This window comes from Zeus faber (genome assembly GCF_960531495.2).
Source record: "Zeus faber genome assembly, chromosome: 2".
NCBI lineage: Eukaryota > Metazoa > Chordata > Actinopteri > Zeiformes > Zeidae > Zeus > Zeus faber.
Window position 1 is genome coordinate 1,840,626 of NC_137189.1, and position 25,377 is coordinate 1,866,002.

The following is a 25,377-nucleotide window of genomic DNA, read 5'->3' on the forward strand; positions in this document are numbered from 1 at the left end:
GCCACTGCCCAAGTGGAAATCATTCTTCCACATTCCGTGTGATGTGAAGTCACAATGTGAAACCGTTTTGATAGAGTTCAACCTTTAAATCCTACTACTTTTACACACACATGGAGAAATTATTGTGTAGGGGCGTATACCAACCAGGAAGTAATGCTGATGACACAGACGTCTTGTGTACTGTCCGTAAACAAGACGAGGATCCCTCGGTTTCACTTGTCTGTGAAAACTTTCATCTATGTGTTGTTATGGATTACGAGGAGCGGGTGGCAGAAGATCTAAATCATATTGCGGACCTTAATCTGACAAGTGCAATAGATACAAGTCAGTGTAAGCATCGGGTACGGGACTTCATATTCCACGACGATAGTCAGTTCTCCGACAGCAATGCTGAATCTGATACCAACGTTATCCCGGACTTGAAGAACATTTCAAATAGCGGATTTCAACCTGAATGTGACGACAAAACTGAATACTTTCAAGAACCACCGAAGGAGACCCATGATTTGCCCGTTGTTGTTACAATGGAATGTGTTGATGACATGACGTGATGTGACGTTGAGGTTGGTGATGCAGATTATGAACAAGTAACAATGCACAAGATTCTCAAGTTTACCTGCAAATGCAGCCAGAGGCGAAAAGAAAATGAAAAGAGGCCCCAAACAGGCTCTCAGAGTGTAGCTGGGGTAGGGTGGGGTTGCCCACATAATAACTTCATGAACTTTGAATATATTTGGCATACGCACATTTATATATTAAATGACACACCAAGGCTGATATACAGACACAAATATTATTGATACTCTAAATTTTGTTGTGTTGTCCGCACTTTTAAACTCCTAAATAATTCCACTTTTATAAAACATGTATATTCTTACTGTTAAATAAAAGCCTTTTAAAAACAAAAGATGTTGCATGTCGATGACGCTGTTCAACATTCCCTCAAAACACAAGAGCAATGCAGAGATTGCACCATTAAGCAGGGTGTCAAGTGGCCATGTGACAAGTAGCCATGCGGCTTTGTTGGTACTATTACAACTATTTGCATTCTGGGAGCTGGCTGAATGAAGCCAACTGTGGGGGAAAACTTTGAGGGTGATTACCTCAGAAACACAATCTGCCACACCCTTGTCATTAACAAGTTAGAGCTTTAAAAGTATTTGCTTGATTTGCACAAGTGACACCTTGTTTTGAAGCTCTGATTCTATACTTTCAAATGATGCAAAAGGAAGTCAAAAGCCACCAAATGTACCTAAAGTCTGCAGTGGGTCACAAATAGTCAAAAACATCCTTTTTAAAATAAAAAAAGTATTTATTTATTGAACTATATTTACTCAAGATTCAAGAGGTTTATTCATCTATATATTTATATTTACATTTATATATGTAATGCCTAATTTATTAATTTCAGGATTTATTTCATTGGCATATTTATTTATGTTTTTATTTAATACTGACTCAAATGGCGGTCCATTCACCAAGACACCGCCCTACTGCCCAAATGTGTCCTGACAGGATGGCAGTAAGCATACACATAAACTCAAGACCTCTAATCATCTCTTGACAAACTAGCGGATGAGGTCAATTGATGCCTTATTTACACAAGTATTCAGATGTATGTATCAAAAAATAAAAATAAATAAATAGAAAAATATATTAAAAATATATGAATAAAAAACCATATCTTGTAGTCCGCCATTTCTTTCAAGTTTATCTCCTAAAGGCTACCGCTCACCTGAGCTGTCCCAGGTTGTAGTGCCTGGTCTCCCCATCGGTGGAGCGTGTGACACACACAGAAAAGCAGGGCTGGAGCTGCCGGAGCTCCAGGAGGACGATGGCCAGGTAGTGGATGAAGAGCAGAGCATCCACCAGGGACACAGCATACTGCACGATGCCCTGGTAGTTCTCATCCTGTAGAAATGGGGGTGTGTGGGGTGGTGGGCGGATATCGTATATTTTATTTAATAGTCAGCAGCATAACAAGTGTAATGCAAAATGAAATGAGTGTCTAGGGCTGCAGCATATAAAGAAATATCCAAAATAAAATAAATCCTCAATAAAACCTTTTTTTCTATTCTACATTTACATTTAGTCATTTAGCAGACGCTTTTATCCAAAGCGACTTACAAGGGAGAATAACATTCAAGCTACATTGCGACAGAGATTAGTGTAACAACAACATTAGTGTAACAATAAATACTGCTAGTTAGTGCTAAGTAATTGTAGGTTAGGACAGGAGGTACTCACTGAAGAGCTGGGTCTTCAAGTGCTTCTTAAAGACAGAGAGGGAGGTCCCTGCTCTGGTCATTTTTGGCAGCTCGTTCCACCAACGTGGAACTACAAATGAGAATAGCCTGGATTGCCGTGGCTGTATGGCCGGCAGAGCCAGGCGACGCTCATTTGAGGAGCGCAGCATCCGGGGGGCAACATGTGCTCTTACAAGAGCATTTAAGTAGGCGGGAGCATTCCCAGCAATCACTCTGTAGGCCAGCATAAGAGACTTGAACTTATTTTACTGTACAATGTATAATCATCTGAGAGTGGTAATTTCTAATAAATTACAACAACTGTGGATAACTCGTGTTTTGTTTGAAAAAAGGAAAACAGATCCTACACCGCGTTCCAAATAATTATGCAAATTGAATTTAAGTGTCATAAACATTAAATTTTTTGTTTTTCGATTAAACTCATGGATGGACTTGTGTCTCAGGGCTCTTTGGATCACTGAAATCAATCTCAGACACCTGTGATAATTTGTTTGCCAGGTGAGCCCAATTAAAGGAAAAATATTTAAGAAGAACGCTCCACATTATTAAGCAGGCCACAGGTTTCAAGCAATATGAGAAAGAAAAATGATCTCTCTGCTGCAGAAAAGCGTCAAATAGTGCAATGCCTTGGACAAGGTATGAAAACATTAGATATTTCATGAAAACCTAAGCGTGATCATCGTACTGTAGAGAGATTTGTGACTGATTCAGAGCACAGACGGATTTGTGCAGATAAAGGCATAATGAGGAAGGTTTCTGCCAGAAAAATTCATCTGATTTAGAGAGCAGCTGCTAAAATGCCATTACAAAGCAGCAAACAGGTATTTGAAGCTGCTGGTGCCCCTCTGGAGTCCTGGGAACCGCAAGATGTAGGATTCACCAGAGGCTTGCATTTGTGCATAAACCTACTATTGCTATTACTATTGCTCACAAGCATAAACGGTTGCAGTGGGCCCAGATATACATGAAGACTAATTTTCAAACAGTTTTGTTTTTAGTTCGTTACAACCTAAAAAATGTTTTGAAACTCTGTTGTGCATAATAATTTGGAACAGTGCGTTTTGAGTTTTTTATTTTTGAAAAAAATATTGTTATCATTGGGAGGTTTGATCAATACCATTCGAATTATACCCTAACGGTTGATGACCTGAAAATTATACTGACTGTCATTTGCATTGACTATTTAGGAAAATCAGAGAAAAATATCATTTGCATCATAATTTATGTAATAATTTGTGAAATAATATTTCACAAAATAAAATCAAATAAGCAATCAATCAATGTAATCTATAATGAACTGCTAGAGATACTTTGTTTGCAATATAAAATGTATTACTCATATCGGGGAGTAATCAAACGTTTTCATTATGTAATCTGCAAATTATGTAAATGTATTAATTATGTAATAAACTCAAATCTGTCCATGTATTCTGTACATAAAATTTCCCCTTTACATGAAAAATACTCCTGAAACTACTTATGCTTAATATCAATAACAGTAAAAAAAATAGCTGAAATGTGTGACAATGTGAAATGGGACCACAATTTGAGCCTCACTCCACCCATTGCAAAATTATGAAAAATTTGGACTTATTGGTGAGGAGGGGGCATGACTCGATTCTGAAAAGCTTGAAAATGGCCTTGGTTTCACAGTCCTTGTTCAGTCAACACTGTTGACAAAAAAATGATCTGGGCCCCCACGTTTTTTGTTAATTTGTAATGTACATCAGCCCCTGAAAGTACTGATCTCTGTCTGCATCTTCCCTGCAAGAATTGTGCTGTTTTCAAGCAGAATACAGCATGCCGAGCCAATATCTGTAATTCTGATTTGCACCTGTAGGTAAAACAGTGCTACCTACTATCACATCATGCCACCATGCAGCGCACACACACACACACACACACACACACACACACACACACACACACACACACACACACACACACACACACACACACACACACACACACACACACACACACACACACACACACACACACACACACTTAAAAAAAAAAAGAAAAAAAAGAGCTAAATCACACATACAACGCAAATATTTTCAGCAGAGAATACTTCGAACATGAACTTACATTAATTATTCCATCAGATCTTAAGGATACATGCAAACATTTGCATAAACAGATGTAAAGCGTGTCTTAATTATATACATCTCGGCGTACATTCTGTACACATAAATATATAAGCAACTGGTAATGTTTTCCCTCCAGGGTCACGCTTGGTGGGAAAGTAGGGCATTAGAACGTGACTCAGCGAATACTGCTCCGGTGTAGTGCCGGAAGATTTGGGATTATTTTTAAGTTTGTTGCAACGCCAAAGCACATTAAAAATGTATGTACGCTTTGTGAGGCCTTCCCTAGTCCTGTTTAAAAGACTTGCCTAAAAAGAACTTGTGTGCGTTTGCCAGTGTTGGGCTTATTAGTCAAAATGTAATGTATTACTCTTTTAAAAAGAAAGATTATTACTATTACTCCTGGCAAACAATAATTCATTACACTACTCGTTATATTACTTTTCCATTACACCCCACAAAATTGGTATTTGCGTCCTTTCTCTTCAAATTTCAGACTTTGCATGTGCACCTCTGTGTGAATGTCAGGGTAATAGCTGGTAAGCGCATTTAAGGCTTCACCTACGGACGCTACCTGTGTCTTCCACATTTACTTAAGCGTGATTGGCTCGGTCGTCAACACTCACCTTATGTAGTCACACCGTGGTATCAGACGGACAAATCTTGTAATAATCCATGATCAATCCGAAGCGCCTCGTTCCCTCCATCCATGTTTGCGCTTACATTAACGCTCGCTCCCATGTGCAGATAATGTAAAGCACCGTGATGTAAAATATTGTCTCAAAACAAATACTAATTTGCAATATAGGTTTGGGGCGGGACGAGTGCAGCTGTCCTTTCAGATGAAACCAAATGATTAGAAAATCTAATTTTATGTATTTATTATTCATTTATTTATTTCAAAGATATCAACTTAAAATGCGGCGAAAAATTACGAAAACCAATCAACGAAAGTGAGGTTGTAAACTAGTTATTTTTATGGGGGTAACTGTAATATTATTACTGAATCTTAATTAGTAATGCGTTACACTACTTCCATGGCCAACGCATTCAGATTTTGCAAGCAATAAATCGGAATCATCAGCATCAAGCCCCTCCCCTTCCTTTGCGGGCTGGGGGATAAAACGATCATGATGAAGTATTTATAGATCATTAAGAGATATTATTTGATATGTTAGGAATGTGTTTCCTCATCTTTGCAAAAACAAACACAATCCTAACAGCTTATCACAAAGCAGAAATAGGTTTATGGAAAACAGAACAGCCAATCAGGCTGAAGTTCCAGCGTTAGGCACTGATGTACTTAAAACGTAACATTTTTAAGTTTACATCAAAAAAATTCTTTGCACAGGAAAATGTTTACTTATTTATTTAGATGTTCGTTTTTTTTTTGTACTATAATAAGATATCCTCGATCAGTATGAGAACATGATCATGTTTATCCCCATAACGCACCTCTCCCCATAACTCACCTGTGAATCCAGGATCCGTATGCTGTAGAATAGCCAGTAGGACACCACAAACAGCAGCACCAACACAGCCAGCAGGGCACGGAACACGAAGACACGGGGCAGCCCGGTCCGCGGCGGGCGGAAGAAGAGCGCCCAGACGGCCAGAAGGAGGATGAGTTGCTTGAAGGCCACGGAGATGAAGAGGCCCTCGCAGGCCGTGCCACAGCTCTGCAGCTTCTCGGGCCACAGCAGGTGGGGGAGCACCAGGAAGGCCAGCGGGGTGAGGAAGACCAGAAGGCCAAGGACCACCGCCAGTGTCAGGGTGAAGTAGCGCCGGCAGTCCAGTCCCACACTCTCCTCCAGGTCTTTGGTGATCTGCACAATGTCCTCCTGGGAGAGGCTGTGCTCAGACGTGCCCGTGACGGCAGTGGTGGTCTCGCCCCAGTTGTCATCCTGCGAGGTGGGGGGGTGGGGGGGTGGGGGGGGGGGGTGGGTGGAGATGACCATTCGTTGCAACTCATTAGGGGTATAACGGATCACACAACTCATGGTTCGGATCATATTCTGAGTCACGGATCGGATCATTTTTCGGAGCAGCAAAAAAAATTAAAAAAATTAAAAAAGGGGAGACAACTTTGCTTTCAATTTATTCTGTTTAAAGCAACTAACCCAAATGAAAACAACACTGAAGATGTCAATATTCAATCTTAAAATATATAAAATATTCAATACTCAATTGTAAAATTAAAGTGGAATATGAGGCAAACCTTCTTCCTTTAAACATGGTAGTGAATGAAAAAATATGTTTTGATTCACCAAAAGTAGCTGAATTGAATTCCAATAAGCAGTGGTGTGATTAGGGGTGGGCATTAGGGGCTTTAGCCCTCAATGTTTTAGGAATGGCCCCCAATCTAAAATTCCCAGCAGGGCGGTCTCTGCGCCCCCGATCGCTCCCTCTCTGCCCATGGCGTGCCAGCTATGGGACGCCCGACGCCAAAATACATACTCAGTACATACACCACATAATAGGCCTCGGGCTTGCGGGATGGGTGGGGTGCGAGCGAGGATGTGGCGGGCTCCTGCCCCAGCAGGCTTCGCGTCCGTCCTGAAATTTTAATCCCACTCATATTGGCTTAAAATACATACACTTGCACACCAATCCTACTCCGAACAACACTCCACCAGACCAGGGTCTATGGGGCAGAAGGGGTTCAAGTGATTCGGGATCAACTTACTTGAAGGACTCACACCACCACGCCCCTCAATTATAACTGCAATTGCCAACAGCCCACATTGAACACTGGAGTTTTCCAGGGTTGCGGGTTGCTGACGGGTCGGTGTGGGGGCGTTGTTGGCCACGGGGCGGCTGGGTGGACCCCCAACTGGCTGGGATGAAGTCCTGGGGGCTTGCGCCTGGTGGTTTTTACGGTGTACTGCAATCTGGCGGGGCTGCGGTGAGCGCCGCTGGGTGCCTTCCAGGGCCGGGGGGCTGCTTGCTGTTGTGGGTGTGGGTTGGGGTGCGGGGTCATGCTAGTATAGTGAGCATGAACTTAGAATGAAAAACATTCAAACTTCACACACAAACTTCCACTTTCTACGATTTCATATTATGTGAAAAAACAAAAATGGGAAATTTTGGAAAGCAACACTGGGGGGGTGGCGGTCACAAATGGCTAGAGCTCAGCCCCTGATGTCCTTCCATCCGAGCAGCGCCCCTGCCATAAAGTCACCAGTATCATGTTCAACTTCTCACATTTATAACAAACCAAAATTAATGAAAATCGGTTCAGAATTAAGTGAGTTACAGTCAATTTTGTCGACAAGTCTACACCTCTCAATAAACATTTGTTTGTTGTATTTGTTTACCAGCGGATCTTGACTGCTTCAATATGGCAGATGTGCAGACACATAGTGACAACATTGGCTGTATCCACAGATCATTCACTTTATGTCGTAGAGTAGCAGCAACATAGCGCAATGTACTGTGAACCAATCATTGCACTTCAGAGTGAAACACAGCACGCATCCATCTTGTCTATCTTCTTTTCACTGCAACTCTGCATTGAGATTTAGGGAATTATTACTTTAAAAAGTAACAGCGGCAGTAAAACTGTATTTCACTATGATGGTAAAATTTTGCAATTAGTCCTCGGTTTATACTTTCCGAACCATGGGGGGTGACCCATACAGATTTCAGATGAACTACGTTCTGTTACACCACTACTATTCATGCTTCAGCGGGACTCAGCAGAACAACAGTGAAAACATTCAAAGCGCGGAGATTCAGTAGAGTATAATTTCCTGTTTCCACTCTGCACAGCCTCAAGGCAATACATTTATCATATTAAATGAGGGTCAGTGTCTGTGCAGGCTTCATGCTACTTTTCTCAAGGGGAAAGTGTCGAGATAGGGTATGAAAACAGAAGACGAGCTCATAGTTTTGAAAGAGCAAGGCATCGTCATCACTGGTTAATTTAGTTGAGTATGTTTCTATAGCTCAAAGGAGTTACACGTACACATAGCCTGTTTGTGTTACTTGCTTTGAAAAAGGCAAGCAGGCTCAGTCAGATAGAGAGAGTGGGAGAGAGAGAGGGACAAAGAGACCAAGAGGGAAAGAGGAAAGGAAAGACCACTACTTCAACTCCCTCTGGTCTTACAACTCCAAATTGTGCTAATTGTGCTACAGGTGCTAATTACAAGCATGCTGAAGTGCAAGCAGATTGACCCCTGACCAGAGATTTCCACCAGTCCATAAGATTCGATGATATATTCGCAAAGGTCTATGGGATATTCAACAATCTTGAAAAAGAAAAAAAAAGATTAACTCATGGGTGTCCAAACTTTTTGCAAAGAGGGCCAGATTTGGTGAGCTGAAAATGTATGGGGGCCGACCATTCAGCCTGACATTCTTTGAACCATTACCATTGTAAATTAACATGCAATGTATGTACTGTAACTATATCACTTTGTACAGTTTGTTGTATACGTGTTTATTTGTATTTGCTTTTATTTTGCTTTGTTTTACTCTGCTGTCTGCAGCTAGGTTGACATTGCAAATGAGAATCTGTTAAAGGTTAAAGGATAAAGGTTAAAATAATAATAAATTAAATGCAAATGAACTATTTTATGAAATTTTTTAGAAACATGTTTTTATTGATATTGTTTTAACAAATCACATCAAAGTGCATTTTGACAAAGGATAGTATAGTCAAATTAAAAGACTGAAATGTGACCCCCCTTATAGCGGCAAAATCCCTGAAACACTGTTGAAACTCCTCAGCGAGAGATTAGATGTTTGCTGCATACCTCCTCATTTGCGCAGTGATATTGTTTGCTGGAAAACTGGTCATCATTTCCTGCAGCGATGGGAAATGTGTGGTATTGGGCTGCATTTGTGACAGGTGCCTTTGGAAAAGTAGCAGCTTTGTCCCAAAGCTTTGAGGTGTGAATACAACTGGCTTACCTCTGCATTTTTCCCCTGAAGGCTCGTGTTCAGCGCGTTGAGATGTCGTGTTATGTCAACTAGAAATCCAAAATCAGCCAGCCAAACAGGATCGGCGAGTTCTGGGATCGGTTGTCTTTTTTGTGCCAAGAATTGTCCAATTTCCTTTCTGAGAGAGTAGAATCGCGGCAGTGCAGACCCCCGACTGAGCCATCTTATGTCATTATGATACACAATATCTCCATATTCAGCGTGGATGTCGATCAGAAGCTGTTGAAACTGGCGGTGACACAGGGTTCTGGAGCGAATATAATTAATAGCCTTCATCACCGGTTTCATAACGTGATCATATTTCAGATGTTTGGCACATAGAACTTGTTGGTGAATTATACAATGGAGGTTTATAGCTTTACCTCCTTCGCTGACTTTTTTAGAGAATAGGGTAAATAGCCCACTTTGCTCACCAACCATGGCAGGTGCGCCATCCGTAATAATCCCAGTGATTTTATTTCACTGTAGTTTCATGTCATCTACGGCGGAACAAATAGAAGCAAACAAATTTATTCCTGTCGTTTGGTCCTTAAGGCTCTGGAGGTCAAGTAGCTCTTCACTCACATTCATTTCATTGTCTATTCCTCTTAAAAAATCAGTAACTGAGCGGTGTCAGATGCATCCGTGCTTTCGTCGCAGGCAAACGAAAAAAAGTCAAACTCCACTCCATTTGCCTCTGTCTCTTGATATCAGATGACATTTCTTCAATCCTCCGTGCCACAGTGCTACGAGCTAGGCAAACATTGGCAAACTCTTGTTTTTTTTCAGGACAAATTTTCTCCGCCATTTTCATCACGCAGTCTTTAATAAATTCACCCTCAGTAAAAGGTTTGCGGTGCTTGGCAATCAGCATTGCCACCTTGTTGCTCGCTCGAATTTTCATTTGAGTCACGGGCTCTTTTGAAAAAGCGCTGCTGTACCATTAAAACAGCTTCAAGTTGCTTCAGTTTTTCGGTGCGTTCGTTTGCCGTTAGCTTATCGTAGTTAGCATGTTTCGTCCGATAGTGCCGCTTAATATTGAATTCCTTGAAAACAGCCACAGTCTCTTGACAAACTAAGCACACGCAGTTGATTAGCATGTCAGTGAAAAAATACTCAGATTTCCACTTGTCCTGGAAAGGGCGGCCCTCGTTGTCAACTTTCTTTTTTTTTGTTCCAGTTGCCATTTTAGAAATGGGCTAAAAATATATCACAGTGGTAAAAGTTCACACAGGGGTCACGTGGCGAGAGTGCGGCCACAAGTCTACTGCCATCCTCTGGTGAAGTATAAAATTGCTTTTTTTGTATGTGCGTATTCTTTACTGTGGGCAACCGTGCTGGCGGGCCACATATTATTGATTTTATGACAGACGCTTCGGGCCGGTGGAAATTTAGACACGGGCCGGATTCGGCCCGGGGGCCGGACTTTGGGCACGCCTGGATTAACTGGTCCAAATGGCGTGTAATAAAGCACATAAATCCATGTCTATGTTTCATCTACAAGTTTTAGAGCCATGAGTGAGTTGAATATCACTTTTTTATTTTGATTTACCATTGATGTCTCTGGTGAAAGGGGGTTCACTGCCGCATAAGTAGCGGATGCGTAAGGAATCGCAAGCGTACGGACATCACAGCAAGCGTCAGAGAGAGATCTGTGCTTTATGCACCCCTGAGTTTTGGAAGTGATGTTGGGGGTGGGGGGTTGTAGTGCGCAGATCAGATAACAAAACAGCAGTGAAAATTTGTCTTCCCAACCTGACCTGCCAACCTTGGGAAAATATTGTGAGCACCACAACAGTGTAACGGGGAGGGGGAGTCTCTGTGGTGTTTGAGTGACTGTAGCTAAATGACTCCATGAGTTATTCACACATAGCGTCGTAACGAGGATAATCACATTGTATGCGAGCTACTACGGCTATACAGTATACAAATTGATATCATCAGAGGCTATACCCCTTGAAATGCATCATCTCGTAAAGTTATTGAATATGTTTACCAACTAGAGATGCACTGTTTGCAAGTCTGACCTGCCTTTTATATATTCAATTGCATGTTAAAAACAAAACACTGACTTCTAAATATATTTTACATTGTGGTCCGATCATTTTGAGTTTATTTTCTTGATCAGAGAAATCAAATTTTCTTATCATTTGGTCTCATTGGGTATATCTGCTGTACATTAATGGCAAATACATTGCGTGATCTTGAACACGATCACGTGATAGGACAGCTGTACATAGGGACTACCTAATTTTCAGTTACCAAAATAGTGAGATTGCTGATTTTGACAGTGTTTATTATTGTTAATAATTCATTATGGAACAATAATAGAACATGACCCTGTCCCCTGAGTTCCAATCAAATTAATTACAACATGGAACGGTCACTGAGTTCCAATAAAATTGAATATGGGACTGTCACCAAGTTTCAGCATAATGCAACCTGTAACAAGTTTTAGTAGGACACAACATATAGCTAACATGGAAATGTCCCGTTCAAACTTCAAATGAAAGTCTCTTTTACTTTGAAGTGGCAATATACAGTACATTTCAATTATATGTATATGGTACTTGCAATTCAAAAATAAATTGCAATCATTGCAAAAAGAAAGTAATAATAATAAATGGCAGACTCTTCTCACTCTCGTTTACTAGAAGTCCTCCTTCGCTCACCAAGCATTAAACCAACTAAATCAAATCGAACGACTCATTTACTGAGTGACTCGTCAAGAACCAGTCACGGCTGTCATGGCCAATCAAGCCGAAAACCGGCCGATCGATTGGTGCATCTCTATTACCAACACTTTATATGTTAACATTATGGTCACGTTTTCGTGCTTATTCCCCCACTTGCCATTTTACCTCAGCAATGGAGCTTCAGTGCATAATAAAGTATTGCTGTGCTCAGTGCGCTGCGTATCAGTGGATGTTGAGTGAGTAAGAGGAGGGCTTACAGAACAACAGGTCGTAGCATCTGGCATCTGGTCCAATCCCAGGGATGTAGTTAAATACTCTATAAATGTATGCTATTGTTTTGTATTGATTGATTTCCATAATTAAATTATCTTCATTCTCTTTCTGCTCCCGTTAGGGGTTGCCACAGCAAATCATCTGCCTCCAATAACTTCTGTTCTGCACATCTTCCTCCCTTACACCAACCGCCTGCATGTCCTCCCTCACCACATCCATAAACCTTCTCTTTGGCCTTCCTCTTTTCCTCTTGCTTGGCAGATCCATCCTCAGCATCCTTCTCCCAATGTAACTCATCTCTCCTACACAGGTGTCCAAACCATCTCAATCTCGCTTCTCACATTTCCACCAAACTGTCCAACCTGAGCGGTCCCTCTAATGTAAGAATGTAATCATTCTTAATCCTGTCCAACCTTGTCAATCCCAATAAAAATCTCAACAATCCTCAACTCTGCCACTTCCAGTTCAGCCACCTGCCTTTTTGTCAGTGCCACAGCCTCTACACCATACAGCTGGTCTCACTACCGTCTTTTAGACCTTCCCCTTCACTCTTGCTGGAACCCTTCTGTCACAGATTACTCCGGACACTCTTCTCCACCCTGCCTGTACTCTCCTCTTCACCTCTCTCCTGCACTCTCCACTGCTATTGATGATCGACCCCAATTACTTGAACTCATCCGCCTTCCCCACCTCGCATTCTCAGCTTTTCACCGCCCTCCCTCCCATTCAGGCACATGTATTCTGTCTTACTCCTGCTGACTTTCATTCCTCTTCTCTCTAATGCATGCCTCCACTTCTCCAGGCTCTCCTCAACCTGCTCCCTACTCTTGCTACAGATCACAATGTCATCCGCGAAGAGAGGTGATAGTGGCGCCGCCCCTTGGGGTTGCCAGCGCTCCGGTCGACAACGCACATTTTAGTATTTTTTTCCGTTTTTTATCATAATTTCCGCCCCAAAAAAATCAGCAGTTATCTGTTAGCCAACATTCTCAACAACCACAAAAATGGAGCCGCTGTTGCATGAGCGGGCCCACGGAGAAAGCACCGTGGTAAACGAGACGGCATTCGGGTCAGAATGAGGACGGAACCTTAGCGTCCACCTCTGCCAAGCATCGTTCTTGACAACGTTCAGTCTCTGGAGAACAAGATGGATGAACCTCGGGTGAGAATAACATTCCAACGGGATACGAGAAACTGTTGCGTCCTCTGCCTGACGGAGACATGGTTGAACCCACTGGTGCCGGACCACGCCATACATCCAGAGCCCTTCTCCCTGTTCTGCGCCGACAGATCGGGGGAGTCGGGTAAATCCAAGGGTGGAGGCGTCTGCCTCAGGGTAAACAACCGCTGGTGCCCCCCCAACAACACCAGGACTGTCTCCCACTCCTGCTCGCCGAACGTGGAACAGCTGACCATCTCATGCCGTCCATTTTATCTCCCCCGGGAATTCAGCACGGTCATCATCACAGCCGTTTATATTCGACCACAAGCGGACACCGACACAGCACTATTGGACGTGTATGATGTGTTGTGCGGATTTCAAAACAAACAACACGACGCAGCTGTGGTGGTGACTGGGGACTTTAACAGGGCGAACCTAAAAAAAGTTATGCCTAATTTCTACCAACACATCATGTGTGCCACCAGGGGAGATTGAACTTTGGACCATTGTTACACAACTTACAAGAACGGATACAAGACCGTCTCTCTCCCTGCTTTCGGGAAATCAGATCACACCAAGATTTCGCTGGTTCCCATTTACAGGCCTCTGATCGCGTGAGAATTGGTGTTGACGAGGGAAGTGAAGCAGTGGACAGATCAATCAGAGGCGGCGCTTCAGGACACTCTTACTGACGTAGACTTGGACATGGTCCAATCAAGTTCAAGTGACGTCAGCGAGTTTACGGAAGTGACTGTGAGCTTCGTTGCTACGTTAGCGGACAGCATCGTTCCCACGGTGAAAGTTTGGATATTTCGAAACCGTGGGTTGATGAATCAATCCATTGCACTCTGAATGCTCGCACGGTCGCTTACAACGATGGTTTGATATCTAGAAATATGGACAACTACAAAGCGGTGTCTTACAATCTGCAGAGGGCGGTGAAGGACGATAAATGGACGAACAGAGAGATTGTGCAGCTACAGATGGAGCAATGGGACACCAGATGCCCGTGGCAGGGGCTACGGACTATGACGAACTATAAGAGCAGCCCTCCCCAGCCAAGAGTGTGGACGCATCCCGAGCCAACGAACTGAACTCCTTTAATGCGTGGTTTGAGTTTGGCAACAGCAACGCTAGCTCCCCGGCTGATTAGAGTTACACCGCTCGGGATGAGTGCGCACTCTCAGTGTCTGAGCATGACGTCAGGAGGGCACTGATGCGTGTGAACACCGGGAGAGCTGTGGGCCCAGATGGCATATACAGTGGGGCAAAAAAGTATTTAGTCAGCCACCAATTGTGCAAGTTCTCCCACTTAAAAAGATGAGAGAGGCCTGTTATTTTCATCATAGGTTCACTTCGACTATGAGAGACAGAATGGGGGGAAAGAATCCAGGAAATCACATTGTAGGATTTTTAATGAATTAATTGGAAATTCCTCAGTAAAATAAGTATTTGGTCACCTACAAACAAGCAAGATTTCTGGCTTTCACAGACCTGTAACTTTTTCTTTAAGGGGCTCCTCTGTCCTCCACTCGTTACCTGTATTAATGGCACCTGTTTGAACTCGTTATCAGTATAAAAGACACCTGTCCACAACCTCAAACAGTCACACTCCAAACTCCACTATGGCCAAGACCAAAGAGCTGTCAAAGGACACCAGAAAAAAATTGTAGACCTGCACCAGGCTGGGAAGACTGAATGTGCAATAGGTAAGCAGCTTGTTGTGAAGAAATCAACTGTGGGAGCAATTATTAGAAAATGGAAGACATACAAGACCACTGATAATCTCCCTCGATCTGGGGCTCCACGCAAGATCTCACCCCCTGGGGTCAAAATGATCACAAGAACGGTGAACAAACATCCCAGAACCACACGGGGGGACCTAGTGAATGACCTGCAGAGAGCTGGGACCAAAGTAACAAAGGCTACCATCAGTAACACACTACGCTGCCAGGGACTCAAATCCTGCAGTGCCAGACGTGTCCCCCTGCTTAAGCCAGTACATGTCCAGGCCCATCTGAAGTTTGCTAGAGAGCATTTGGATGATCCAGAAGAGGATTGGGAGAATGTCATATGGTCAGATGAAACCCACATAGAACTTTTTGGTCAAAACTCAACTTGAAGTGTTTGGAGGAAAAACGAAGCTGAGTTGCATCCAAAGAACACCATACCTACTGTGAAGCATGGGGGTGGAAACATCACGCTTTGGGGCTGTTTTTCTGCAAAGGGACCAGGACGACTGATCCGTGTAAAGGAAAGAATGAATGGGGCCATGTATCGTGAGATTTTGAGTGAAAACCTCCTTCCATCAGCAAGGGCATTGAAGATGAAACGTGGCTGGGTCTTTCAGCATGACAATGATCCCAAACACACCGTCCGGGCAACGAAGGAGTGGCTTCGTAAGAAGCATTTCAAGGTCCTGGAGTGGCCTAGCCAGTCTCCAGATCTCAACCCCATAGAAAATCTTTGGAGGGAGTTGAAAGTCCGTGTGGCCCAGCGACAGCCCCAAAACATCACTGCTCTAGAGGAGATCTGCATGGAGGAATGGGCCAAAATACCAGCAACAGTGTGAAAACCTTGTGAAGACTTACAGAAAACGTTTTACCTCTGTCATTGCAAACAAAGGGTATATAACAAAGTATTGAGATGAACTTTTGTTATCGACCAAATACTTATTTTCCACTATAATTTGCAAATAAATTCTTTAAAAATCAGACAATGTGATTTTCTGGATTTTTTTTCCCCATTCTGTCTCTCATAGTCGAAGTGTACCTATGATGAAAATAACAGGCAACTCTCATCTTTTTAAGTGGGAGAACTTGCACAATTGGCGGCTGACTAAATACTTTTTTGCCCCACTGTATATGGCGAGTATTGAAGACCTGTGCTAACCAGCTAGCCCCAGTGTTCACTACAATATTCAACATCTCCCTGGCTGAATCAGTGGTCCCGTCCTGCTTCAAGAGGTCCATCGTCGTTCCTGTCCAGAAGATCACCTCCCCTCCCTGCCTGAACAACTACCATCCTGTGGCCCTCACCTCGGTGGTCAGGAAGTGTTTCGAGAGGGATCTGCGCCTCCCTCCCCCGCACCTTGGACCCGTTGCAGTTCGCGAACCAGCAGAACAGATCCACGGATGACGCGGTTTCCCAGGTACTGCACACCACGCTCACGCACCTTGATGGCCAGAAGGGGGCCTATGTGAGATTGCTGTTCTTCGATTATAGTTCAGCTTTCAATACCATAGTCCCCACCAGACTGGCTGTCAAGCTGCAGGAGCTTGGACTGAATACTCCGCTGTGTGCCTGGATCCTGGACTTCCTCACAGCCAGGCCCCACGTGGTAAGGGTGGGGAAGCAGACGTCCAGCTCCCTCACCCTGAACATAGGATCCCCCCAGGGCTACGTCCTCAGCCCCCTACTGTACTCCCTGTACACACATGACTTTGTGGCCAGGTTCAGGTTCAACACCATCAAGTTTGCTGACGACACCGTTGTGGTGGGCCTGATGACTGATGGCAATGAGAAGGCCTACCACGAGGAGGTGACAGATCTGTCACTCTGGTGCCAGGACAATAGCCTCCACCTGAACGTTAGCAGAACTAAGGAGCTGATTGTGGACTTTAGGCGTGGATTACAACTGAGGACGCACAGGCCTTTGGTGATTAATAGGACTTCTGTTGACAGGGTGAGCAGTTTCAAGTACCAGGGAGTCCACATCACAGAGGATTTAACATGGACTTTACAAACAGACAATCTGCCCTGCAGAGGGTGGTGCGTTCAGCCGTACATACCACTGGAACTACACTCCCCTCCCTGCAGGACCTATACACCAGGAGGTGTTGTAGCAGAGCCCGTAGGATCATGAAGGATCCTCCCCACCCCAACAACGGACTGTTCCAGCTGCTGCGGTCAGGCAAGCACCTCCGCAGTCACACAGCGGAGACAGAGTTTCTTCCCACAAGCCATAAGAACTGTCAATGCTGACCTCACCAGGGGTCCTCACTGAGTCACACACATAGGCTGCACTACCTTACTGTACTGTATGTAGCATACTGTACCGCATACTGTATTACTGTTCTGGGTTACTGCAAACTGTGCTGTATTGCTGTTCTGTTCTGTGTTACCGAATTGCTGCGCCATACTGTTGTATACTGTGCTGTATATCTCACAAACACTACCTCACTTTATTCAAATGCCACTTTAATGCACATATCTGTATTTCCTTAATAGCCTATCCCGTATACATAAGTCTATCCCATATGCATACGTCTATATCCTTTATTCCTATTTTGTACCCCCACTCTGCATTACCTTTGAGTTCTTATTGTATTTTATTCTATAGTATTCAACTTATGCATTACGTTTTAGGAATCAGTGAGTTAATCAAGTAGAACTTTTTAGGTAGCCATTGTGTTCAGTCTCGAACATATTGTGCGTAATCACCCGGTGGGTTGCATTGACATTTCACTGCATATATGTATGAAAGTATGTATATGAATGTGACAAATAAATCTCTTGAATCTTGAATAAACCTCTTGAATCTTGAACATCATAGTCCACAGAGACTCCTGCCTGATTTCATCTGTTCATCTGTCCATCACCATTGCAAACAAGAAAGGGCTCAGAGCTGATCCTTGATCCCACCTCCACTTTGAATGCCTTTGTCATGCCTACTGCACACCTTACTACTGTCTGACTGCCCTCATAGATATCCTGTACCACTCTTACGAACTTCTCTGCCACCCCCGACTTCCTCATGCAATACCACACTTCCTCACTCGGCACCCTATCATATGCTTTCTCTAAATCCACAAAGACGCAGTACAACTCCCTCTGGCCTTCCCTGTACTTTTCTATCAGCATTCTGAAAGCAAACATTGCATCTGTCGTACTCTTTCTTGTCATGAAACCATACTGATGCTCGCTGATCCCCACCTCTCCTCTTAACCTAGCCTCCACTACCCTTTCCCATAGCTTCATGCTGTGGCTGATCAACTTTATTCCCCTGTAGTTACTACAGCTCTGTACGCCTCCCTTATTCTTGAAGATGGGTACCAGCACACTTCTTCCCCCACTCCTCTGGCATCCTCTCCCTTTCCAGGATGGTGATAACAGTCCCGTTAGGAATGCCACTGCCATCTCACCTAAACATTTCCATGCTTCCCCACTTATGTCATCTTGGCCAACTGCCTTTCCACTCTTCATCTTCTTTCATGGTGTTTTCACCGTATCCTTGCGAATTTGCTGCACTTCTTGATCAACTATCCCCACATCATCCACTCTTCTCGCCCTCTCATTTTCTTCATTCATCAACTCCTCAAAGTACTCCTTCCACCTTCCCAACACACTCTCCTCCACTGGTCAGCACATTCCCATCATTATCCTTCATAACCCTATCCTGCTGTACATCCTTCCGAGCTTGGGCCCTTTGTCTCGCCAATCTGTACAAGTCCTTTTCTCCTTCCTTACTGTCCAACCTCTCATACAACTCGTCCTATGCCTTTTCCTTTGCCTTTGCCACTTCTCCCTTTGCCTTGCGCCACATCAGCTTGTACTCCCGTCTACTTTCTTTATCTCTCTGACTATCCTATTTCTTCTTTGCCAACCTTTTCTGCTCTATGCTCTCCTGTACTTCCTCATTCCACCACCAAGAGCCCTCGTCTTCCTTCCTCTTCCCGCATAATACACTGAGTACCTTCTTGGACGCCTCCCTCACTACTTCTGCAGTTGTTTCCCAGTCATCTGGTAACCGTTCATTCCAACCTATTGCCTGCCTTACCTCTTCTCTAAATTGCATGCAACACTCCTTTTTCAACTTTCACCATTTTATCTTTGGCTCTTCTTTTACTCTCTTCCTCTTCCTGGCCTCCAGAGTCATCCTACAGACCACCATCTGATGCTGCCTAGCAACACTTTCCCCTACCACAACTTTGCAGTCACTAATCTCTTTCAGATTGCACCTCTTGCATAAATTGTAGTCCACCTGTGTGCACCTTCCTCCGCTCTTAAATGTCACCCTGTGTTCCTCCCTCTTCTGGAAATACGTATTCACAACAGCCAATTCCATCCTTTTGGCGAAATCCACCACCATGTGTCCAACCACATTCCTCTCCTTGACACCATACCGACCCATCACCTTCTCATCACCTATGTCTCTGATCCCTTTCTCTTTCATCTCACACCCAACTTGGGGAGCATATGCACTGACCACATTCATTATCCCCCCTCATTAATTTCCAGCTTCATGCTCATTACTCTGTCCGACACGCTCATCACCTCCAAAACACTGGACATAATTCTTCCTTCAAGACTATCCCTACCCCATTTCTCCTGCTATACACTCCATGGTAGAACAGTTTGTACCTGGCTCCGATACTCCTGGCCTTACCGCCCTTTCCGCCTGGTCTCTTGTACACATAGTACATCTACCTTCCTTCTCTCCATCATATCAGCCAGCTCTCTCTCTCTCTCTCTCTCTCTCTTTACCCTTCATAGTGCCAACGTTCAAAGTTCCTACTCTCAACTCTACTCTCCTACCCTTCATCCTCTCCTGCTGTTTCAGGACACGCCTTCCCCCTCTTCTTCTTCTTCAGCCGACAGTAGCACAGTTTCCACTGGTACCCTGTTGGCTAACGGCACCAGTGGCGGTCGTTGTTAACCCGGGCATCGACCGAACCGGTATGGAAATCAGATTTGTTGTCCGCATGTTTGATTTGGCATGGTTTTTACGCCGGATGGCCTTCCTGACGCAACCCTCTCTATTCATCGGGGCTTGGCACTGATGACACGTTGGCTTGCGCACCCCTAGTGGCTAGATTTTTTTTTTGCATAGTTTCAGCTGGAATTTCATACCTGCGTATATTGACCAAGAATTGCGTGGTTGGTACACAAAATGCCTGTGGGTTTCAAGGTCTGTCTTCCCCTGACAGTGTCGCTCAGGGGAGACACAAGCAATGCAATTGACAGACCATGAGACGCAGCGAACCCGAAACAGCAATGCAGGGGTATGCGTTCAATGAGTCAAGAGGGGTGAAGATCAGTGAGTCAGAAACACACCGTGACATCACTTTTACTTTTCTCCACAAAGTGAAACAACTAAATGGACATCAAAAACTTTAATTTAAAAGATGCTCCCTCTTTCAAAATAGGTTGACAGGGGATTCGAAATAAATATACACATACATGTCAAATGCTAGTTCTTAATCGGAAAACACTTAAGTATGTGTTGATGATTGAGCACAGTTTTCTGTTGGCGCTGTCAATTGTGGTGACTAGGCCCTTGGGCAGGCCCCCACTGAGGGGTGTAGGAGGGCTCAGCCACAGGAGAGAAACTGGGTGAGGACTCCCTCATACACATGCTATGCAAGCCTCTCTCTCACTCAGTCTCCGGGGCTGACATGCCGGAGCACTCTGCAGTACTTTTTTCCACAGAACTTGGGTAAGTAAAAGGCTTTTCTCGGATTTCTCTCTCCAGGTAGGTACGACAGGTGAACAGTGAGAACACAGTGAGTTGGGTTAATCTAGAAAAGTTTAGTGTAGCAGGTAAGTATGAAGGTAAGTTTTAGGATCAGTGGCACGCTTAAGATTTTTAAAGATCACAATTGTTGAATGCTCAGAACACAATGCAGAACAACTTTACTCCTTTTGAGAAGATGAAACATATGGATACATCGGGCAAAATGTTAATGCTGACATAAAGAACTCATCAATTCAAAAGTAAGACTATTTAATGACTTTAAAAGAGATATCAGGTTAAAAAAACATAAAACCTTTCTTGAAAGAAAATGAGATTTTTCCAGATTCGTGTTCCATTGTGTTTTTTTTAATTTCTCAACGTATTTCCAAAACACAGTTTGATTTATAAATAGTATAAAAATGTTAAACCGTGGAGTTAAATATTCCCATTGAATGACATGGGGAAATGCAGTTCACTTACCGAGATGCAGAACTGCACTGAACAACGGCGATCGATCGTTTCTTTAAAGCCACCGTCCATGTGAAGATCATTCACTTCCATTTTCCATGTGATATGAAGTCACAATGTGAACCCCTTTTGATAAAATTCAACCGTTAAATCGTACTACTTTTACACACACTGAGCCATTGTTGTGAAACGGCGAATCTGTAGAAGAAGAACCCTTGGCGTCACGCACCTACATCACTTCCGTAAACAGACGGTTAAAGCGCAGCACAGGGCTGTTTCGGTCTCACTTGTCTGTGAAAACTTTCTTCTCTGTATCGTTATGGGGTGGCGGAAACTCTGAATCATACCTCGGACCATAATCTGACCAGTGCGATGGATCCAAGTCAGTGTTAGCAGTGCGTACTGGACTTCATTTTCCACAAGATAGTCAGTTCTCAGACGGCGATGCGGAGAACGACAGCGCTGCTGAATCTGATATTACTCCAGCCTTGGAGAACATTTCAAACAGCGGATTTCAAACTTAAACAAATTTCGAAAGCCGCCAAATTATCCTGAAGTACGCGGTGGGTCACATATAGCTTAAAAAATATAAAACAAAAAGAAAATAAATAACACAGCTGAGGCCATGGGCTGGGAGTGCCTGCACAAGCACCTGAGAAGCAGAGTGGTATTGATAGCTCTGCAGAGTGACCAGTTTCCCTGTTACAGAAGTGCACGATTTATTTTACACAAAAAATCCAGTTTTTACTAAATGAAGTCCCATACCAATGGAGAGAGCGGTAAAGTTAAAGAAAACAATGGAGAGATGTGCATGATAGCACGGAATGCAATTGCTCTGTAAAACTTAATTTTAACTATGTTTTTTGAAGAACCTGCCAACAAGCTTATTATCTTCTGCTCTTTTTATTTCCAGTTTGATCTAAATTTGGAAAGTGGAAAACAGAGGTATTTCACTGATGATCTCCACTCAGACCAGAGGCAGTCAACAGCTAAGAACATCTCCCTCTGCTAAACCGTGGACGGACAGATAGGGATTAATCCTGTCTGACCACCATCTTGTGGGCAAAAGACAAATGTTCTCCATTTGTCTATGTGTGTGTGTGTGTGTGTGTGTGTGTTTGTGTGTGTGTGTGTGCATGTGCCTATAATCATTAAAAATCATTAATTGTTTGTTGTCTGGTGTCTCGCTCTCTGACCCAGAGCTGACACGTCTGCCCAGCGGAGCTCATGTAACACACACATCACCGTTTGACAATCTTGTGTAGCAGCTGCAATACTCACACTCATCTTTCAGCACCCTGGTTCTACTTGCTCCGCATCGACACAAATTTCTGAGGATGTCTTGGTCATTTACATGCTACAGACCAGCAACTACTAGAAGTAAGAAGAAGAAGTGACGACCGCCACAAACTGATTGCATTAGAAATAAATGCCCAGGGAAGTGATTATATTGGGTATTTATCTAGGGTTTCCCTGTGTCTGCCAGGTAAAAAAAATAAAATACCAATGACCCATATTTTCACACAAAATTAACAAATCAACAGAGACTTTACCAATTCTGCTGTAGTGGACTGAGCGTTCCGACTTCCAGGAGTCACAAGAAGAGAGAATGAATGAACTACGATAGCAAGAACAGATGACTCAAACTTGTTATGCCATTCTTATAAATACTATCAACAAGTAAATATCAGCCATTAACAAATCTTCGCTTCTACCTGCTCATAATACCCACATTACTCATGGTTGACTCTGGGGGGGGTGCGCTTGGTTAGTCCGGGGACCAAATATGATTATGCGCTCAGACAAACTGACATTTGTATTCCTTAAACTGGAATCAATGTTATGCTGGGATAGTGAATTAAGAAGTGCTGCAAATTAGCAAGGATGAGGTGAGAACAGCATTAAGAAGATGAAGAGCGGAAAGGCAGTTGGCCCAGATGACATACCTGGGGAAGCATGGAAATGTATAGGTGAGATGGCAGTGGCGTTCCTAACGAGACTGTTAAACACTATCCTGGAATCTTCAAGAATAAGGGAGATGTACAGAGCTGTAGTAACTACAGGGGAATAAAGATGATCAGCCACAGCATGAAACTATGGGAAAGGGTAGTGGAGGCTAGGTTGAGAGGAGAGGTGGGGATCAGTGGGCAGCAGTATGGTTTCATGCCAGGAAAGAGTACAACAGATGCAATGTTTGCTTTAAGAACGCTGATGGAAAAATACAGGGAAGACCAGAGGGAGTTGCACTGCGTCTTTGTGGATTTAGAGAAAGCATATGATCGGGTGCCGAAAGAGGAAATGTGGTATTGCATGAGGAAGTCAGGGGTGGCAGAGAAGTATGTAAGAGTGGTACAGAATATGTATCAGGGCAGTCAGACAGTAGTAAGTTGTGCAGTAGGCGAGGCAAAGGCATTCAAAGTGGAGGTGGGATTGCATCAAGGATCAGCACTGAGCCCTTTCTTGTTTGCAATGGTGATGGACAGGTTAACAGATGAAATCAGGCAGAAGTCTCCGTGGACTATGATGTTCACGGATGACATTGTGATCTGTAGCAAGAGTAGGGAGCGGCTTGAGGAGAGCCTGGAGAAGTGGAGGCATGCATTAGAGAGAAGAGGAATGACAGTTAGCAGGAGTAAGACAGAATACATATGCCTGAATGGGAGGGAGGGTTGAGTAAAGCTGAGAATGCAAGGAGTGGAGGTGGAGAAGGCAGATGGGTTCAAGTAATTGGGGTCGACCATAAAAAGCAGCGGAGAGTGCAAGAGAGAGGTGAAGAAGAGCGTACAGGCAGGGTGGAGTGGGTGGAGAAGATTGTCCGGAGTGATCTGTGACACAAGGGTTCCAGCAAGAGTGAAGGGGAAGGTCTACAGGGTGGTAGTGAGACCAGCTATGTTGTACAGTTTAGAGGCAGTGGCACTGACAAAAAGGCAGGTGACTGAACTGGAGGTGGCAGAGTTGAGGATGTTGAGATTTTCATTGGGAGTGACAAGGATGGACAGAATTAAGAATGAGTACATTAGAGGGACAGCTCAGGTTGGACAGTTTGGTTGAAAAGTGAGAGAGGCCAGATTGAGATGGTTTGGACATTTGTAGGAGAGAGTTACATTGGGAGAAGGATGCTGCGGATGGAACTGTCAGGCAAGAGGAAAAGAGGAAGACCAAAGAGAAGGTTTATGGATGTGGTGAGGGAGGATTGCAGGCGGTTGGTGTAAGGGAGGAAGATGTGCAGAACAGAAGGCATTGGAGGCAGATGATTTGCTGTGGCGACCACTTGAGGGAGCAGCCCAAAGAATAAGAAGAAGAACTGTTCAATCAATGTTTGCATACTGTCACAGGTTCAAATTCACACACCTTTTAAGACGCAGCATACACACATACACTGCGTTCCAAACGTATATGCAAATAATATTTTTCTCTGATTTTCCTAAATAGTCGATGCAAATGACAGTCAGTATAATTTTCAAGTCATCAACCGTTAGGGTATAATTTGAATGTTATTGAACAAACCTCCCAATGACTACAGTATTTTTTTCAAAAATAAAAAACTCAAAATGCACTGTTCCAAATTATTATGCACAACAGAGTTTCAAAACTTTAAATTTTATAGGTTGAAAAGAACTGAAAATGGTCATTTGTTGAATTTGCAGCATCAGGAGGTCATATTTACTGAAATCAAAAGCTATTTCAATCAAAAACATCTTAACAGGCCAAGTTACATGTTAACATAGGACCCCTTCTTTGATATTACCTTCACAATTCTTGCATCCATTGAACTTGTGAGTTTTTGGAGAGTTTCTGCTTTAATTTCTTAGCAGGATGTCAGCCTAGCCTCCCAGAGCTGCTGTTTTGATGCAAACTGCCTCCCACCCTCATAGATCTTTTGCTTGAGGATGCTCCAGAGGTTCTCAATAGGGTGAGGTCAGGGGAGGATGGGGGCCACACCATGAGTTTCTCTCCTTTTATGCCCATAGCAGCCAATGACACAGAGGTATTCTTTGCAGCATGAGATGGTGCATTGTCATGCATGAAGATGATTTTTCTA

General features: G+C 43.6%; 1 protein-coding gene across 1 annotated transcript in view; it reads right to left on the reverse strand.

The window, feature by feature from the left end:
• Positions 1-25,377, reverse strand: part of LOC307247881 (vang-like protein 1) — a 129,278-nt gene that overhangs the window by 52,271 nt on the left and 51,630 nt on the right. Inside the window, exons 4-5 of the mRNA XM_080024018.1 lie at positions 5,830-6,261; positions 1,736-1,911 (exon numbers count right to left, since the gene is read on the reverse strand). Coding sequence (XP_079880144.1) covers positions 1,736-1,911; positions 5,830-6,261 — 608 coding nt within the window. The remainder of the gene's footprint in view (positions 1-1,735; positions 1,912-5,829; positions 6,262-25,377) is intronic.